Below are 14616 nucleotides of genomic sequence, written 5' to 3'. Positions count from 1 at the left end.
GGGTCTATAGTTACAGATGAAAAAAGTGTGAATAAACTCTTTGTCCAGACCCTCTCTAATATTGTGGGCTCACCTTTATGTATTGAGGATAGCTATATGGCTAAACTCCAGGAGTTCTTGGAGCCAGTAGAAAGCACTATCCCTGTGGCAACCCAAGCTCTACTTGGCAGACCTTTCTCTTCATATGAGGTGGAGTCCTCTCTATGAAAAAGGAGAAAGCTCCTGGTCCTGATGGTATCCAAGCAAAAGTCCTCCAAGAGCTTATCAAGTATGCTAAGGATGATCTGTGTGACCTACTTAATGCATTCAGAGCTAATGGTGATATCCCATAGGACATTAACACAGGGCTGATCAAGCTGATACCCAAGGGAGGTGACAGGTTGGAGATAAAAAAACTACAGGCCCTTGACCATGCTCAACACAGTTTACAAGGTTATGGCTAAAGCCATGGCATACAGGATTAGAGCCACTGTGGCTAGAGTAGTTCACCCTAAGCAATTTGGGTTTGTTCAAGGGAGGAGTATCCATGAAGCCATCCTAAATGTAATCATAGCCATGGAGTGGGCTTCTGATCAAGGGGTTGAACATGTAATGATCAATATGGATTTAGAGAAGGCTTATGGTGACAGGGTAGGCTGGGAATACCTACTAGCAGTTGTGGAGAAAATGGGCTTTGGCATGCAGTTTCTTGGAATGGTCAAGACACTTTTCAGCAATGCATGTGCACAGATTCAGATCAATGGTTATGTGTCTGATGGCTTTCAACTAGCAAGAGCTATGATGAGACAAGGGTGCCCATTGGCCCCCCTGCTCTTTGCCCTAGCAAACAACTGACCCTCTGTTGAGAAATGTAGACAAACTGATTCAGAAGGGTACCTTGAAGCCTCTGATGCTGCCCCAAGGTCAACCCTTCTCCACCCAACTCTTTGCAGATGACAATTGCAACATAGTGCAGTGCAATGAAGAATCTATCAAGGGATTGATGCAAATGTATGACAACTTCTGTGCTGTGTCAGGCTCCAAAATTGCCCCTCACAAAACAGAGTGTATTAAACTGAGCTTCGGCCTCTTTGGGGTTGAAGGACTTGGGTCCTGGGAAGATTATCAGATATTTGGGTTGCCCTATAGGACTGGGGCTGACTCCCCACCAATGTTTTACCTGGTTTAGTGATAGAATCGAAGGGAAAATCAAAGCCAAGGCCCATTTAAGACTCAGCTTGGCTGGCAGAATCATTGCACTAAGGCACATCCTCATGGCACTTCCTGTGTATGTTGCCACACTACTGAAGTTCTCAGGTAATGACTGAAACAAGCTTGCAATGCAGTTTAGAGAATTCCTCTGGAGTTTTGCAGATAAGAGGACCTGGTCCTTTATTTCATGGGAGCAGATCTGCTCTCCTAGGGAGGAAGGGGGTTGGGGGATCCCTGATATCATAGCTAAGGCTCAAGGCCTGCTTAACAAATGGATTCCCAAACTGGACATCCCACAACCTTGGGCACATATTATTAAGTGGAGAAACCTTGGGCACATATTATTAAGTGGAGAATTGAGCAGGCCTCACTTAAAGGCTCCCAATGGCTCAATACAAGCTGGAGTGATAAGCTAATGCACCCTGACAAGCTGAAGGGCTGGAACTCCTCCCTTACCATGAAGCTAGTAAACAGCTGGAAAGCAACAACTAAGGAGGCAGTATGGATGGGTTCCCAGTTTGACTCATCCCTAGAGCAGAGCATATGGCTTTGCAAAGATGCAATGCAAAATGGTGTCCCAGCAGTGGAAGCTAACCCCAGAGTAGCAAAAAGGCTAGAAGGAAAGGGTCTGGCAAAGTTCAAGGACATTTGGTGCTCTACTACGAAACAATGGCCGATCCCTACTGGTAGATGGAATGCACTTAACAATGAAGAGCAAAGATTGATGCTACATGTACTGAGCAATATCAGGAGGGAATGGCCCACCTCCCCAATGGTGACCACAAGTGTTAGCATCAAGTATTGGTCCCTCCCAAGCATAAGACCCAAGATGTCTAGACAAAAATGGGCTATGGGAATAGCTGTTGCCTGGAAAAAGGAAAACTGCACTCTGACAGTGGATTATTGCAAGCAAAGAGCCAGGCAGACATGGGGCTCTACAGGCTCAGGCAGATTAGACTTACTCCTGTGGAGAATACTGAACAAGAAACTACCAGTTAGGGGCATAACCAGCAAGTGGAGCCAGGGGAACCCTTACTGTCCCAGGTGCAAAACCCATAAGGAATCTATGAGAAATGCTTTTTGGGAGTGCAAGGAGGTGTACCCTGTGTGGACAACAGTCAGCAGAATCCTCAGTGACTGTGGAGTGCTTGACAAGATCAACTGGAAGCAAGCAGTCATTGGATGCAAGGGCAGGATGAACCTTGCCATATATCAAGTGTGGCAAACACTGAGAGGCTTGATACTAAGCAAGATATGGGAATCTAGGAATGCTATACTACACAAGGGATCCAGCTGTGACTATAGCACCATAGGGAGAGTAAGGAATCTAGTGGTAGAAGGTCTTGTACTAGCAAGTACTAGGGAGAGAGGGAAGATAAAAGCTATTGTGGATCTACTGCTTAGGAAAGTCCATAAGCTCCAGTGTCCACCTTAGGGTGCTATATCTATTTTGATACTTAATATAAATTTCTTTGCATTTTAAAAAAAAAGAATGTCACGATAGTCCATGTAAGGGGGGGACACATGAGGCTGAAGAAAACTGAGCTCATTAAATGTGCCTATTGGTGGCCACCATTAAAGAACCATCTTAACCCATTATATCACATTGTTTTCAATGCCAAGTACCAGAATTTAAGGTTGAAAGTCGTTCGAAATGTTACACCCATAGCCTACTATCGCAAGGAACTGGCAAAGTAATTCCATGAATTTTCTTATGGGATTACCACCACAAATCAAGAAAGGATATAACGCCCCGACAGGGGAAAAAGAATAACCTCTCATGAAGATCCTAGCGAGAGCAAAATCTATGTTTTTCATTTAAGTACTCGAATGAAATGTAAGGGTGTTTGCATAAGCTATTAGGCATATAGAACGTATGCCCTCACGCCTGTTTAACCATTGTGGTGGAAGCCAATACACAGAGACGAGCAAGGTAACCACATTAAATTGGGTGCGGTCAGCATTCTAAGCTTGGTGGCCACTCGCAAATGACACATGGAAATAAGGTGTGCCAGACTAAGACCCCATCCTTTCCAAAATACATGCTGCACGCATCCTTTACTAAAATATATGAAGAGAAGATTGATGTAGGTGCAGTTCAGGTGATAGTGTGACGGTTAATAACGTCTATCAATGACCGACTAAAGGATATGCATCATAGCATAACGGAGGTATGTGGTATGTTGCTGTGATCAGATTTCTGTCGTGCCTCCACGACGTGTTCAATAATTTACCCTAAGCTTTTATCTGAGTACAATACCTGGTGAGGAGCTCACACAAACTTCCTCGCCTATGCCATTTCACAATGTAGGATAAATCACATTATTTGCGAGTTGAGAGTGCTAACACCATCCCACACCCCAAACTAAAGAAGAACCTTCCATCATTTCCAAAACTGAGATATGGACAGTGCACAAAATTTCTGTTACACTCGAGCAACCTCACTGAAGGATGCCAAAAAAATGATCTGTGAACTGTACAGCTGGGGACATAATAATTCCTCCTGTGCCACGATAGCAGAAATAGCTGACAACAGCTCAACTGCAGAGTGCCAGAACTGCTTCAATCATTCGATTACATACAGGGCAAAGATGGTGAAGCCTATTCATCTCTTCTGCACACCCTTTGCACATTCTGTGCCCACATGAAATGACAGCTGCATCCTTCAGTCTATCAAAGCATACACAACATGAAGCTCCCAATGAGGTATCTAACAAAGCTGCTTGCTGCAAATGGACTTGTGAGAGCTGCTTAAAATCCTGATGAACTGAAGTTAGCCCTCCTGTCTTTAGATTGCAACCTTCTTCAAGCCTGTTTGTGGTCAGATGCTTTTTATAGTCTGGGATGGTTTCCTGCACCTGTCCTGAAAAACAAGCAGCGGCAGAAGCTGTCCACAATGGACTGCTCGTAGACTCCTGCTGTTCTTCACAGGATTCATCATCACAAGTACAAGAGAGTGCCTGCTGCACAAAAGGGGGAAGAACATTCATATTAGATTCAGAGGTGGGTGCAAAAGGCTGGGCATGCACATTCAGTACTGGCAGTGATGGAAGAAGCAGAGGGTCATAAGAGTTGCTTGAGAATACAGTGCCACAGGGTGAGAGCGAAAATTGGCCTCTCCCCCCGAACGGAGAGCTAAAAAGAGTTGATGAAGAGGGCACAGGATTCCCTGGCAAGTGAGAGGGTGGAGCGTTGGCAACTAGCTGTCCAACTGTTCGAATAGAAGCTCCATGTTCAGACAAATAATCTGGAGGCCAGGAGGTTTGACAAAGAGAATCGCTGTTAGAGAACAATTGAGGAGAACAGGGAGGAAAGAGCTGAGAAATGTGGAGGAGGCCAGACTCACTCCCCCAGGGAGCAACATGGCTTCTGGATAGACAAGAGCCATCAGCAACAAAAACTTCATCGCTGCCTTGGAGAATTTCTCGATAGCTGTACCCTAAGGGAGGACCTTGTGACACTGGAAACAGTTGAGGAGTAATTGGGTTATGCTCTAAAGACATCACGGACTGATCCTTGTGACGTGGAGGTTGAATCACAGAACGAGCCATTTGATCTGCATGTGAAATAGCAGTTTCTGGAGCTTGGGGGGTTGGAAGCAATGGAGGCATTTCGTGAAGTCCTGAAGAGACCGAAGCCAAGGGCTGAGGACTTCCTAGGGGACAGGATACGCTGCTTTGTAAAATTCTTACAGTTCCAGGCCCTAGATGTACTGGGGGAGCCTGGGTTCCAGAAAATAACTGTTTGTGGAAAGAAGTCCCCTTGGTTCTTCCCCTGCCTCCTCTCTCTCTCCTGGGTCGGCTTCTGGGTATATTGCTTTCATTTGGTAACATCTGTGGACTCAAGGTAGCTGCATCTTCTCTTCCATCTGTCTCACGGCACTGACTTTCTTTATCCAATTTCATCCATAGTTTTGGTTCTGCCCCAAGTGGAGTTCCTGTTAGTACTGTCTGGATCTCAACTCCACCTTCAGCATCCACCCTCCCTTTCGTTTGCAAGGGATTTCTGTTCGATTGTAGATTGTCACAGCCAGGTCCAGCATCTTCTGATTGCAACAAAGGAGCTGCATCGACATTGCTGTTTTTCAGAACTGCATCAGCACAGCTACATTCTGAAACCTCATCTCTTCTCATAACTCTCTCTTTACTTTCAATCTCAAACAAAAGCTGCCTGGCTGCAATCAGCTTTTCAGAAAAAGCTGCAGCAAACCTGGGGACCTTTTCAATAGCAAGAATTGCAGCATTCAGTCGTGAGCTACTGCCTTCTTCAATTGCAGCCAAAAGCTCTTCCTGTAAGACATCAAACTTTTCTATTCGTTTCAGCCGTTTGGCCAACGCTGCTCGGACCTTTTTCAACAAAACGTCATCTGCACCTGATTCACGGTCCTCGCATGTTTGTAAAGCTGCCTCTAGATTCCCAATAACACCTGAAACCAAAGCTTCATGCAGCAGCTGGTTGGCATGGTCAGACTTCTGAACCTTTTCAGAAGCAGCAGCATCAGGTTCAACTGGTACATTTTCTCCACTTCTTTCATTGGTATCATCCTTTGGTATCACAGACAAGGTGGCACTAGCATTTGGTGACTCCTGGCATGCCGGTTCAGCTACCTTCATGTCTTTCACAACACCAGAGACAGAGACTTCAGTAACTAGCTTACAAATCTGTCCACCTTTGCTGTTAATGGCATGCTTTACTAGATAGCCCTCTTCTAATCCATCTGCTGGTTCATCACACATGATGGCAGGACCATTTGCTTGATCTTCCAAACCACCAGTAGCTGAAGTCTCCGAAGCGAGACATGATGCAGAATCCTTCTTCAAGTTCTGTTCTTTTGACTGAGATCTTTTTGCCCCTTTACTTCTCTTCTTACCTGCAAACTTCTTGCTATCGAGTTCAACCACATCTGAAGCCTGTGTTTGAAGGCTGGAAGCCAGAGAAGTAGAAGCATTCTTCAAGGCACCATTACAAGCCTCGGGCTCTTGATTATGTAAAACAGGCCTACAGCAGTCTGCCTCAGATATGAAATTTTCTTTTGAAGAGGTATTTTTCAAAGAGTCTTTCGCTGCTTGTTCAGCTGCACTCATTAGTGCCTTGCCAGAGTTTCTCTCCTGTAAGACCTGCAACTTTTTTTCATTATTCTGGACCTCAATCAGTTGTGGTTCATCCAACTGTTCCGAGGTAGTCTCTTGTGAAACCTGCAACTCTGCTACATTTTGTACGTTGCCCAGTTGTGAATCATCTTTTGGCATACCTCGCCTGCTTTTAGCCTTTGCCCTCTCTCGAGCTCTCCGTCTCACACAGAGTTGTGCCTGCTCCTTCAGATATTGAGCAGCTTTTGTCTGGCCAGACTGCTCAGCATACCAGAGCGGTGTGTGGCCACTGCCATCCACAGCCATTAAGTCAACACCCTTTTGCCCAAGTGCCTCAAGTGAAGTCAGATCACCAGCATCTGCTGCCTCATGTGCCAGGTGTTTGCCTTTGCCATCTCCAATCCTGCAAGACAAGGATATGTCATCAGTTGTTACTTCCAGTTATGCATCCCAAGTGTAATAAGCTTTTCCCTACTCAAGCGGCACCAAACATGGCTAGAAAAGACCGAGAGGTCATAAGAAAATCAAAAATATAAATCTGGCAGATCTGCTACTTTTTTATCAAAAAAACTGGCTGAAGACATCAAACTTCCAGGTGAACTTGAATGGTCTGGACTTCCAGAAGCGCATATCATACAAGTGATACCAGCACCTACACTAAGAATGGGTAACGCCAATCCTGCATAGCTATAAAATCACAGAGCTCCAAGCTCAAATAACCAATTTTGAGGCCATTAATGCCAATATAAATATAAGCCACCATACCTGTGAAGAATGTCAGAATCTCCTTGTGTCCCTTTGTTACTTATGAACCTCCAGCCTCTATCCCGAGCACTATTTTAAAAATGTACTTTTTGAATTCTAAGAGCTACTCAAGTGTCGTAGGTCCTGAAGAACTACCAAAATTGACTGCAACAAGCCCTGGAAGTTTGTCACATCCAAGTTATATACATGAGTTCAGAATGATATGAAACTGGCCAAGATTCTAAAAGCCTCTGACCAAATTTCTCTGCAAAAAGCAGAACTTGACTGCAACAAGCATTCATCCCTCCAGGATATGCAGCATATCGGGCTTTAATATCCCTTCATATAGAATGTTTGACCATTTGCATAATATCACTTTTGCTAGACAGCTATATCTGTCCTAATCTGACCTTGAACAGAGGTATGCCTTATCATTACTGCATATTAACAGGTCCTTAATTCTGGGGGCTGATTGGTTTTGGAGCCTCGCTTCGTTGGAAAGCACTTGAGAGAAGTCTTTGAGAGCTGAGATCTGTATTTCTTGTTGTTGTGGATATGGCTCCCCCTTTACGAACAAGGGTGAAAAGTTGAAAGGACCCAACTATGCCCATTGGAAGCTTCAGATGCGGATCTAGTTCATCCACAAGGGTTTGTGGGATATTGTTCAAGGCACTAACGTCCTAAAAACTCTAGGACATGGACTCGAGATCAAGAGGATGAATTTGTTGTGGAATTACAAGACTAGGAGAATCGAGATTCAAAGGCTCATTCAATGTTTGCATGGACCATCATAGAGGAGGTCTCACCGGCCGTGCAAACTCACACCAGTGCTCATCAAGTATGGTCTAAATTGGAGGATCTATTTGCTTGTGATTCGTCGATGAGAGCAATTACCTTGCAAGGGCAGCTCTACGGTTTGTTATTCCCTGAAGGCAGTTCCATGTAGTCGTTCCTTATGAAGGCCAAGGTTATTCATGACCAGTTACTAGTTACTGGCTATGGGTGCTGCTTTGTCCTCTGCTCAGCTGGCTGCACTTATCCTCACCAAGCTTCCCCTGGACTATGATGTGATTTCTCGATCTTTGCGGTGCCAAGTCACATCCACTTAGTTGGATTTTGATAATCTTAGCTCCCTACTTTTGGAGAAGTCTGTTCTCGTCTCACAAGGTAAGTTGAAGGTGTCAGTCAATAGTTTTGACCAGGCACTTTCCTGAGTTTAGAAGAAAGGTCGGAGTCGCTGGTTCTCTTGCGGGAAAAGAGGACATCTGTCCAAGGATTGTTTATCGTCCAAGAAGAAGGACAAGACCAAGGGCAAGGCTTCATCTCAGAGAGAGGGCAAAGACACGACACATGACAGTGATACAGATTCTAGTACCACTTCTAGGCTCCTAGGGCGCTTCCGGCTCAAGAGGACCCAGATGGTGCACTTCTCTAGTACACATGCAGTCCCCCCCATGTGCTTCCAGCCAGAGGAGGCTTGTAGGTGGGAGAGGGGATTGATTACAGCTCCACTTATTGGTGCATGGCGACCGTGATTCGGAGTTCCAAGCATTAGACATCTGGCAAGACATGGTTATCTTGTGTAGCAAAGATTATGAACTCGATCTGTTCCAAGTTCATTGTTCGAGGCTTTTGGGACGTGATGTGTTCTGTCCATTGTTGGGGATTATGGACGCAGTGTGTCTAACAGCTCATCATCTATTCTTGGAGTTCATTGCACACTTGTGTGGGAATTCGTGGCCAAGCAAAGTTCCTTGCTGTTCATGGTGGCATTTTTGTTTGGAGGACACAGGTTGGTGGGTGCTCTCTCTGAGGTGATTCCAATATTCGCGATGCTGGAGGATCCATGGTTGCATCTTCATGAGCTTCCAACTCTCGCACACTATGAGTTGCAGAGAGAGTGTTAGAATTTATGCATGTCAGTGTTTTGGGTTTGTACCATTTATTTGATATTTTATGTATTTTCTCCTCTTTTTATGGCTCGTGAGCTCGTCGGCTTGCTTTAGTGCACTCGGCCAAGTCATTCATGCACTATATAAGGAGTTCTCCCATTTTCACTATCTTATTGAATCCCTTGCACAAGTTCAACATTCTCTTGTTGGCCAATTGCCATTGTAAAGCTTCAAGCTAAAATAAAAGGTGATCTTGTCCACAAGCTCTCTCTACTGTCTCTCGTCTTGTTTAAGCTTCTGCCTGTCAATTCTCCAACAGCTCTCACATTGAGTGGAAACACTAAACTTGAAGTGGTTGGAGATTGAAGCTATGAGGGTCACCATTGAAGCTGTAAAGCACTATTGAAGTGGAAATCAGAAGCAAATCATGGAGCTTGGCCAAGATGTGAGTTAAACAAACCCTTTTTCCCTTGTGAATTGCAAGTATATGTATTTTTAGCCTTCTACTTAATGTCTAGTGCAACTATATGTATATGTATGGAGCAAATGAGCATATGAGAGTTCAATGTGAATATATACATGGTTTGGGAATGCTTTCCAAAATGCTTTCACATTAAGCAAGTGAATGTTCAAGTGATGTTGACACTACATTGACAAGATTAATACATGTATATGTATTAGCAATCGGCATTGTATCGCATTGGTTACATTGAATGATTGAGTGTGCTTATTGACACATTGAGTTTGGCCAAGATGAGTGATGGTCCAAATAAAATTGTTAGTGAAGAGCTTGACAAGAATAACTTCCAGATTTGGAAGTACCACATGACAAACTTCTTGAAAGACACAAGGCTTTGGAAACTAGTGACAAGTGAAGAGACGGAGCCAAGGATTCTCACAATTAATGCAACTCAGACACAACTTACCGCACGTAAGAATTGATCGGAAAGAGCATTTAAGGTATTGCATTACTTCTTGATTTGTGTGAAAAATGGAATAAGATCCATTTGAAACAAAAGATACACAATATGACAAGAAACGATAAGAGTGTGCATGATTATGTGCAAGAGATCAGAGCATGTGCAGATGCATTAACATCTATCAATGCACCAATGGATGATGATGATTTGGTTGCTGTTACATTGAAAGGTTTGGACAAGGTATACAAATCATTTGACACTTCTATCACTCTAAGAAGTGGTGACCTCCCAGACTTTGAAGAATTAATTTCATTGCTTATTGTGGAAGAGTTGAAGCCTGGATTGGCTACATCATCAAGTAACAGTGGACATGCAAGGAACCAAGCATTTTACACACAAATAGGTGCAAGAAGCAAGAGGAGATCCTCATCTAGAGAACGTCTAGGTGTATGTGGTTGGCAAAATAGATCACCACAACACCACCACAATTTTCAGCCCTCGTATGGTAAACGAGGAGGTAGAGAGTTATACTCCTGAGGCTGGGGGAGATCGAATTCTGGAGGAAGACGTAGATGGCAACCTCGACAACAGTTTGAAAGTGACACTGAGTGTCACTATTGTCATAAGATGGACATATGGCCAAGGAACGTTACAAGAAGCAAAATGATTTGCGAGGTGGCGAAATTCAGCATGGTAACTATGGATCCTCTAGTAATGCATGCCATTGAGATGATCATTTGTTTGCAATGAAGCATGTGATGGACACTATGACTTCACGTAATGAAGAAGATGATAGTTGTGGTACATGAGTCCTTGTGCATCAAATCATATGACATGTCATGGTGAATGGTTTGATAGGAAGTTGCCTACACAAACACAGGGATATGTGGTTACTGGAGATAATACGCAACATTGCATCACTCATGTTGATAGTATGCCATTAACGATGCATGATGAAGGGTGAAGACAATGTCGGATGTATTGTATGTGCCATCAATCACTGAAAATTTTGCATCTGTGGATCGAATATTTAAGCAAGGATTGTAAGTAAGGTTCAATGAGTATGGTTGTTTTGTTGAACAATTCAAGAATGGATGTACGCTCATTGCCAAGGGACAAAAGAAAGGAAGACTGTTCACTTTGGGTGCACGTATTCCAGAGTTAAAATCAACCATGTTTTCACATAGCCATGGTATTGTGTAAGACATTGATATGTAACATAAGAGAATTGAACATGTGAATATCCAAAAGCTTAAGTCCAAACCAAAGGGATTTTTGGTGGTTTGCCAAGATTCAAGTATAATGGAAGCAATCATGTATGTGATGCATGTTTGTTTGGGAAGCAAGCAAGACTTCCATTTTCAAAGAATGGTCAAATGAGTAGGGAGTCTTTGGAAATCATTCATAGTGATATTTATTGTCCATCACAAACCCCATCCATAAATGGTTGTAGGAATTATGTCACCTTCATAGATGACTATAGTGGTCGCCAAGAGTTATGCACAAACTCATGGAATTGATTATGATGAGACATTTAGCCCAATGGCTAAGAAGGCTACCGTAAGATCAATGATTTCATTGGCTGCATCTAAAGGTTGGGAATTGCACCAAATGGATATCAAGAATGGTTTCTTGAATAGAGAGTTGCAAGAAGAGATGTTTATGGAACAGCCACAAGATTATATACACCCACATTTTTCCACACATGTATGTAGATTGAAGAAGGCATTATAGAGGCTGAAACAAGCACCACATACATGGAGTGACAGGATTAGCAAGTAACTCATTTCATGTGGAAAATTCAAATTCTTTACTATGTGTGAAGAAGACACACAATGGTTTGATGGTGATTGTGATTTATGTGGATGACTTGATTGTCACAGGTGATTGGGGGAATAGCATTGCCAATGTAAAGGCATCATTGATGTAGCCAATTTCACATGAAAGATTTGGGAGAGCTGAGATCCTTTCTTAGCATAGAGGTTATCAAAACAGTATGACATGACTGGATGCAAGCTTATGACGACACTATTGGAGCATAACATAAAGCTAAGAGATGATCTTCGTGATGAGTTAGATGATGTTACTATGTGCAGAAAGATGGTTGGTAGATTGCTTTATTTGACTACCACTAGACCGGATTTATGTTATGCGGTGGAACTAGTTAGTCAATTTATGTAGAGTCCCAAGAAGGCACGTATGGATGCAATCAGAGAATCATGAGATATGTGAAGACCATTGTCCATTATGGTTTATTTTATGAGGATGGAAAGGATGTGATGGTGTATGGTTACACAAATGCAATTTGGACACCAAGTGCTTATGACAGGAGATGTCACATGCATCCCATGCTTGGATACCACATGGACATATCTATACAACAGGTGCACAACCTGGAGAGGAAACTGGTCCCATGTGAGTCCCAGTCTGGAACAAGTCAACCAAGGTTCCAATCTAGGCGTCCAAGGTCAGGTGTACAAGTCATGTACATGGTCTTGGTCAAGTGTGCAAGTCCCGCACATGAAGCAATGCCAGTCAGTACTGTAAGTCACCCTCTGGAATGATGACAAGTGTTTCTAGTGATCGGCTTTGCAACCAGTTATCTAGCATCTAAGGAACACCATGTAGTTGCATGTAGGAACTGCATCGGTGTCGGGGGAACCCTACACTTTGAGCCAGCTAGGGCAGCCCATGGGCCATAGATTTGGCCCATAAGTCCCTTAGCATTTTAGGCCAGCCCCTATAGGGCATAGGCCTGATGGCCAACCTATAAGAGGCAAGGGGACCAGCCGGCCAGGCCTGGCCTGGGCAGCCAGTCAGCTAGCCCATTGGCAGCCAAGGCAATAGGTGGTCAAGGCACAGAGGCTGCCTGACAGCCAGCCCAGCCATATGCAATCTGGTCAGGTCTTGCAAAGCGGCCAGCACCAATAACAAAAGGGCACATATTTACATGCATGATTTTTTGGTTGTGGGGAGATAATATAAACAAGCCGACCCCTGCATCTACCCACCGACAAGCATAAAAGACCTATATAAACATTGTCTAGGATTCATTTGAGTTATCTTACAATTCACAAGGGGATGAAGGATTTCAATGGCCAAGACAACCAAGGGGAACTCTGCAACCAAGGTGAAGGCTAAAGGTCAAGAATCTGAAGACTTACAAGTTTGCATCATTCTAATAAAGCAAATACACCATTCGTGGTGGGGGCCCTATAGAGGGTATTCGAGACCCAATACTCTCTCTCTCTCTCTCTCTCTCTCTCTCTCTCTCTCTCTCTCTCTGCACATATCTCTCTATTTTGTGCGTTATCTTCATCGCAAAAGTTTGCTGTACTTGTCCATTGAAGTAACCGATTCTATTCATCAAGCTTCCGCATGTCACATTAGTATCAAAACCTTCTTCTTCAAGTGTGAAGATTCAGCCAGAACCCCCCCCCCCCTCCCCTCCAAAAAAAAAAAACGGTTGTGTGGTTGGTTTCTACACTCCGGAGGACCACCCCTTTCAGTGTGACTCATGTCCCTTGAAGGATGGATGGTTTTTAGCCTCTGGAAAGTCTCCCACATGCATAGTGGATGGTTTTGTTGCGGTCCGGAAAGGACGTGCATTTTCCCACTATGGCAAACTTCGATGAAGAGAGAGAACAAAGAAATCTGGAACAAGGAGCACAAGGTAGTCTTTCGAGAATGGTACATGAGAGTGCAGACATGTTCCAAACTATGATGCGAGCACTTGCAAACTAGAACACCTAGTTGGAAGAACAAAAGGCGCAAATCTTGGCCCTAGCAGACAGAACTCGTACTCCACTCCCTTTTCCTATTTCGCCTCCTCACTCTCCTTCTCTTTCCCCAAACCCGATAGTAGATTCTCTTCCGGATAACCCTTCTGGAGGATTACTACCACAACCGAGTTCACCACTCGAGTTGCAGATGCAAGCATCTCATGCTGCCATACAAGAAGTCGCCAGACGACGCATGGAGCACGAAAGATTTCTCGTGACTTTAGACGTAAGAGCAACACCAACTTCTTCCTTGAGTCATCCTCCCGAGAGAATGAACTTCAATAAGTATAATGGTAAACTCAACTCCACGACCCTTAATTCCTAGTTGCATCAATTTGAAGCTTATTTTGTTGCTATTAAGAAAAAATACTGACAGGGTGATCTTAGCTACTTGGTATTTAGCGGACAAGGCCATCCCATGGTGGACGTGGTGGGCTCATGCCCACACCAGATTCAATATCGCAGCTTATGTCTGGGACAAATTCGTCATAGATCCTAGGTGGCAATTTCTACCACCTCATTACCTTGAGCGACTAGAAGACGAGTTCAAGGGGGCGTGTCAAACCTCTCAACCAGTGCTGCAATTTGCCAACAATATTTGAAACTTATGTTTGTAATTAGGTATTTCTGATAAGGACAAGAAAGGGCAATTCCTGTATGGCCTTGACACGCAAATCCAGTGGGAAGTGCGTATGTTAATATCCAGATTGCGAGTCAATGGCCAGTGCTTCCCAAAAGTACTAGGCTCTCCATGACAAGTTCCAGAAGTTTTTCTTCGAGACAATCTCTCTCCCAAGTCCCTAGCTCCCCCCGTCTAGACCAAAGGACCACAAGATAGATCTCCCTCCACGCTCAGATCCCTCGAGCAAGTTTTCATACCACCTATCCAAGACAATGGAAATGGAGTTGGACCGCCAACTCCAAGAGCTGTTTACAAGTTGCCTTCATACGTGCTAGAGTGTCACCATTTGCCACACTGATCATGTTTTTCAAGAAA

The 14616-nt window shown here is 43.9% G+C and overlaps 2 protein-coding genes across 3 annotated transcripts in view; one reads left to right on the top strand and one right to left on the bottom strand.

The window, feature by feature from the left end:
* Positions 1-411: 411 nt before the first annotated feature.
* On the top strand, positions 412-2626 carry LOC147603670 (uncharacterized). The gene is made up of 4 exons (XM_086796302.1): positions 412-742; positions 855-1152; positions 1326-1413; positions 1556-2626. Exons 1-4 carry the CDS (start codon positions 412-414, stop codon positions 2624-2626), a joined length of 1788 nt encoding a protein of 595 aa, XP_086652428.1.
* Positions 2627-3037: 411 nt separating this feature from the next.
* The window catches only part of LOC147603669 (uncharacterized), a 38093-nt gene continuing 26514 nt past the window's right edge, over positions 3038-14616 (bottom strand). For both annotated transcript variants that reach the window (XM_086795871.1, XM_086795870.1), the window contains exon 8: positions 3038-6684. In XM_086795871.1, coding sequence (XP_086651997.1) covers positions 3729-6684 — 2956 coding nt within the window. In that variant the 3' untranslated portion in view covers positions 3038-3728. The remainder of the gene's footprint in view (positions 6685-14616) is intronic.

Source organism: Cibotium barometz, chromosome 63 (assembly GCF_041138505.1).
Source record: "Cibotium barometz isolate CiBa-2024 chromosome 63, ASM4113850v1, whole genome shotgun sequence".
NCBI classification, from domain to species: Eukaryota; Viridiplantae; Streptophyta; class Polypodiopsida; order Cyatheales; family Cibotiaceae; genus Cibotium; species Cibotium barometz.
This window is presented reverse-complemented; position numbering and strand designations above follow the sequence as displayed.

Coding starts and splice junctions, on each gene's coding strand:
- LOC147603670 (XM_086796302.1), top strand. CDS start 412: ATGCTCAACACAGTTTACAAGGTTATGGCTAAAGCCATGGCATACAGG. Junction 743..854: donor TGCACAGATTCAGATCAATG/GTTATGTGTCTG, acceptor TGAGAAATGTAG/ACAAACTGATTCAGAAGGGT. Junction 1,153..1,325: donor GGGGCTGACTCCCCACCAAT/GTTTTACCTGGT, acceptor CTTGCAATGCAG/TTTAGAGAATTCCTCTGGAG.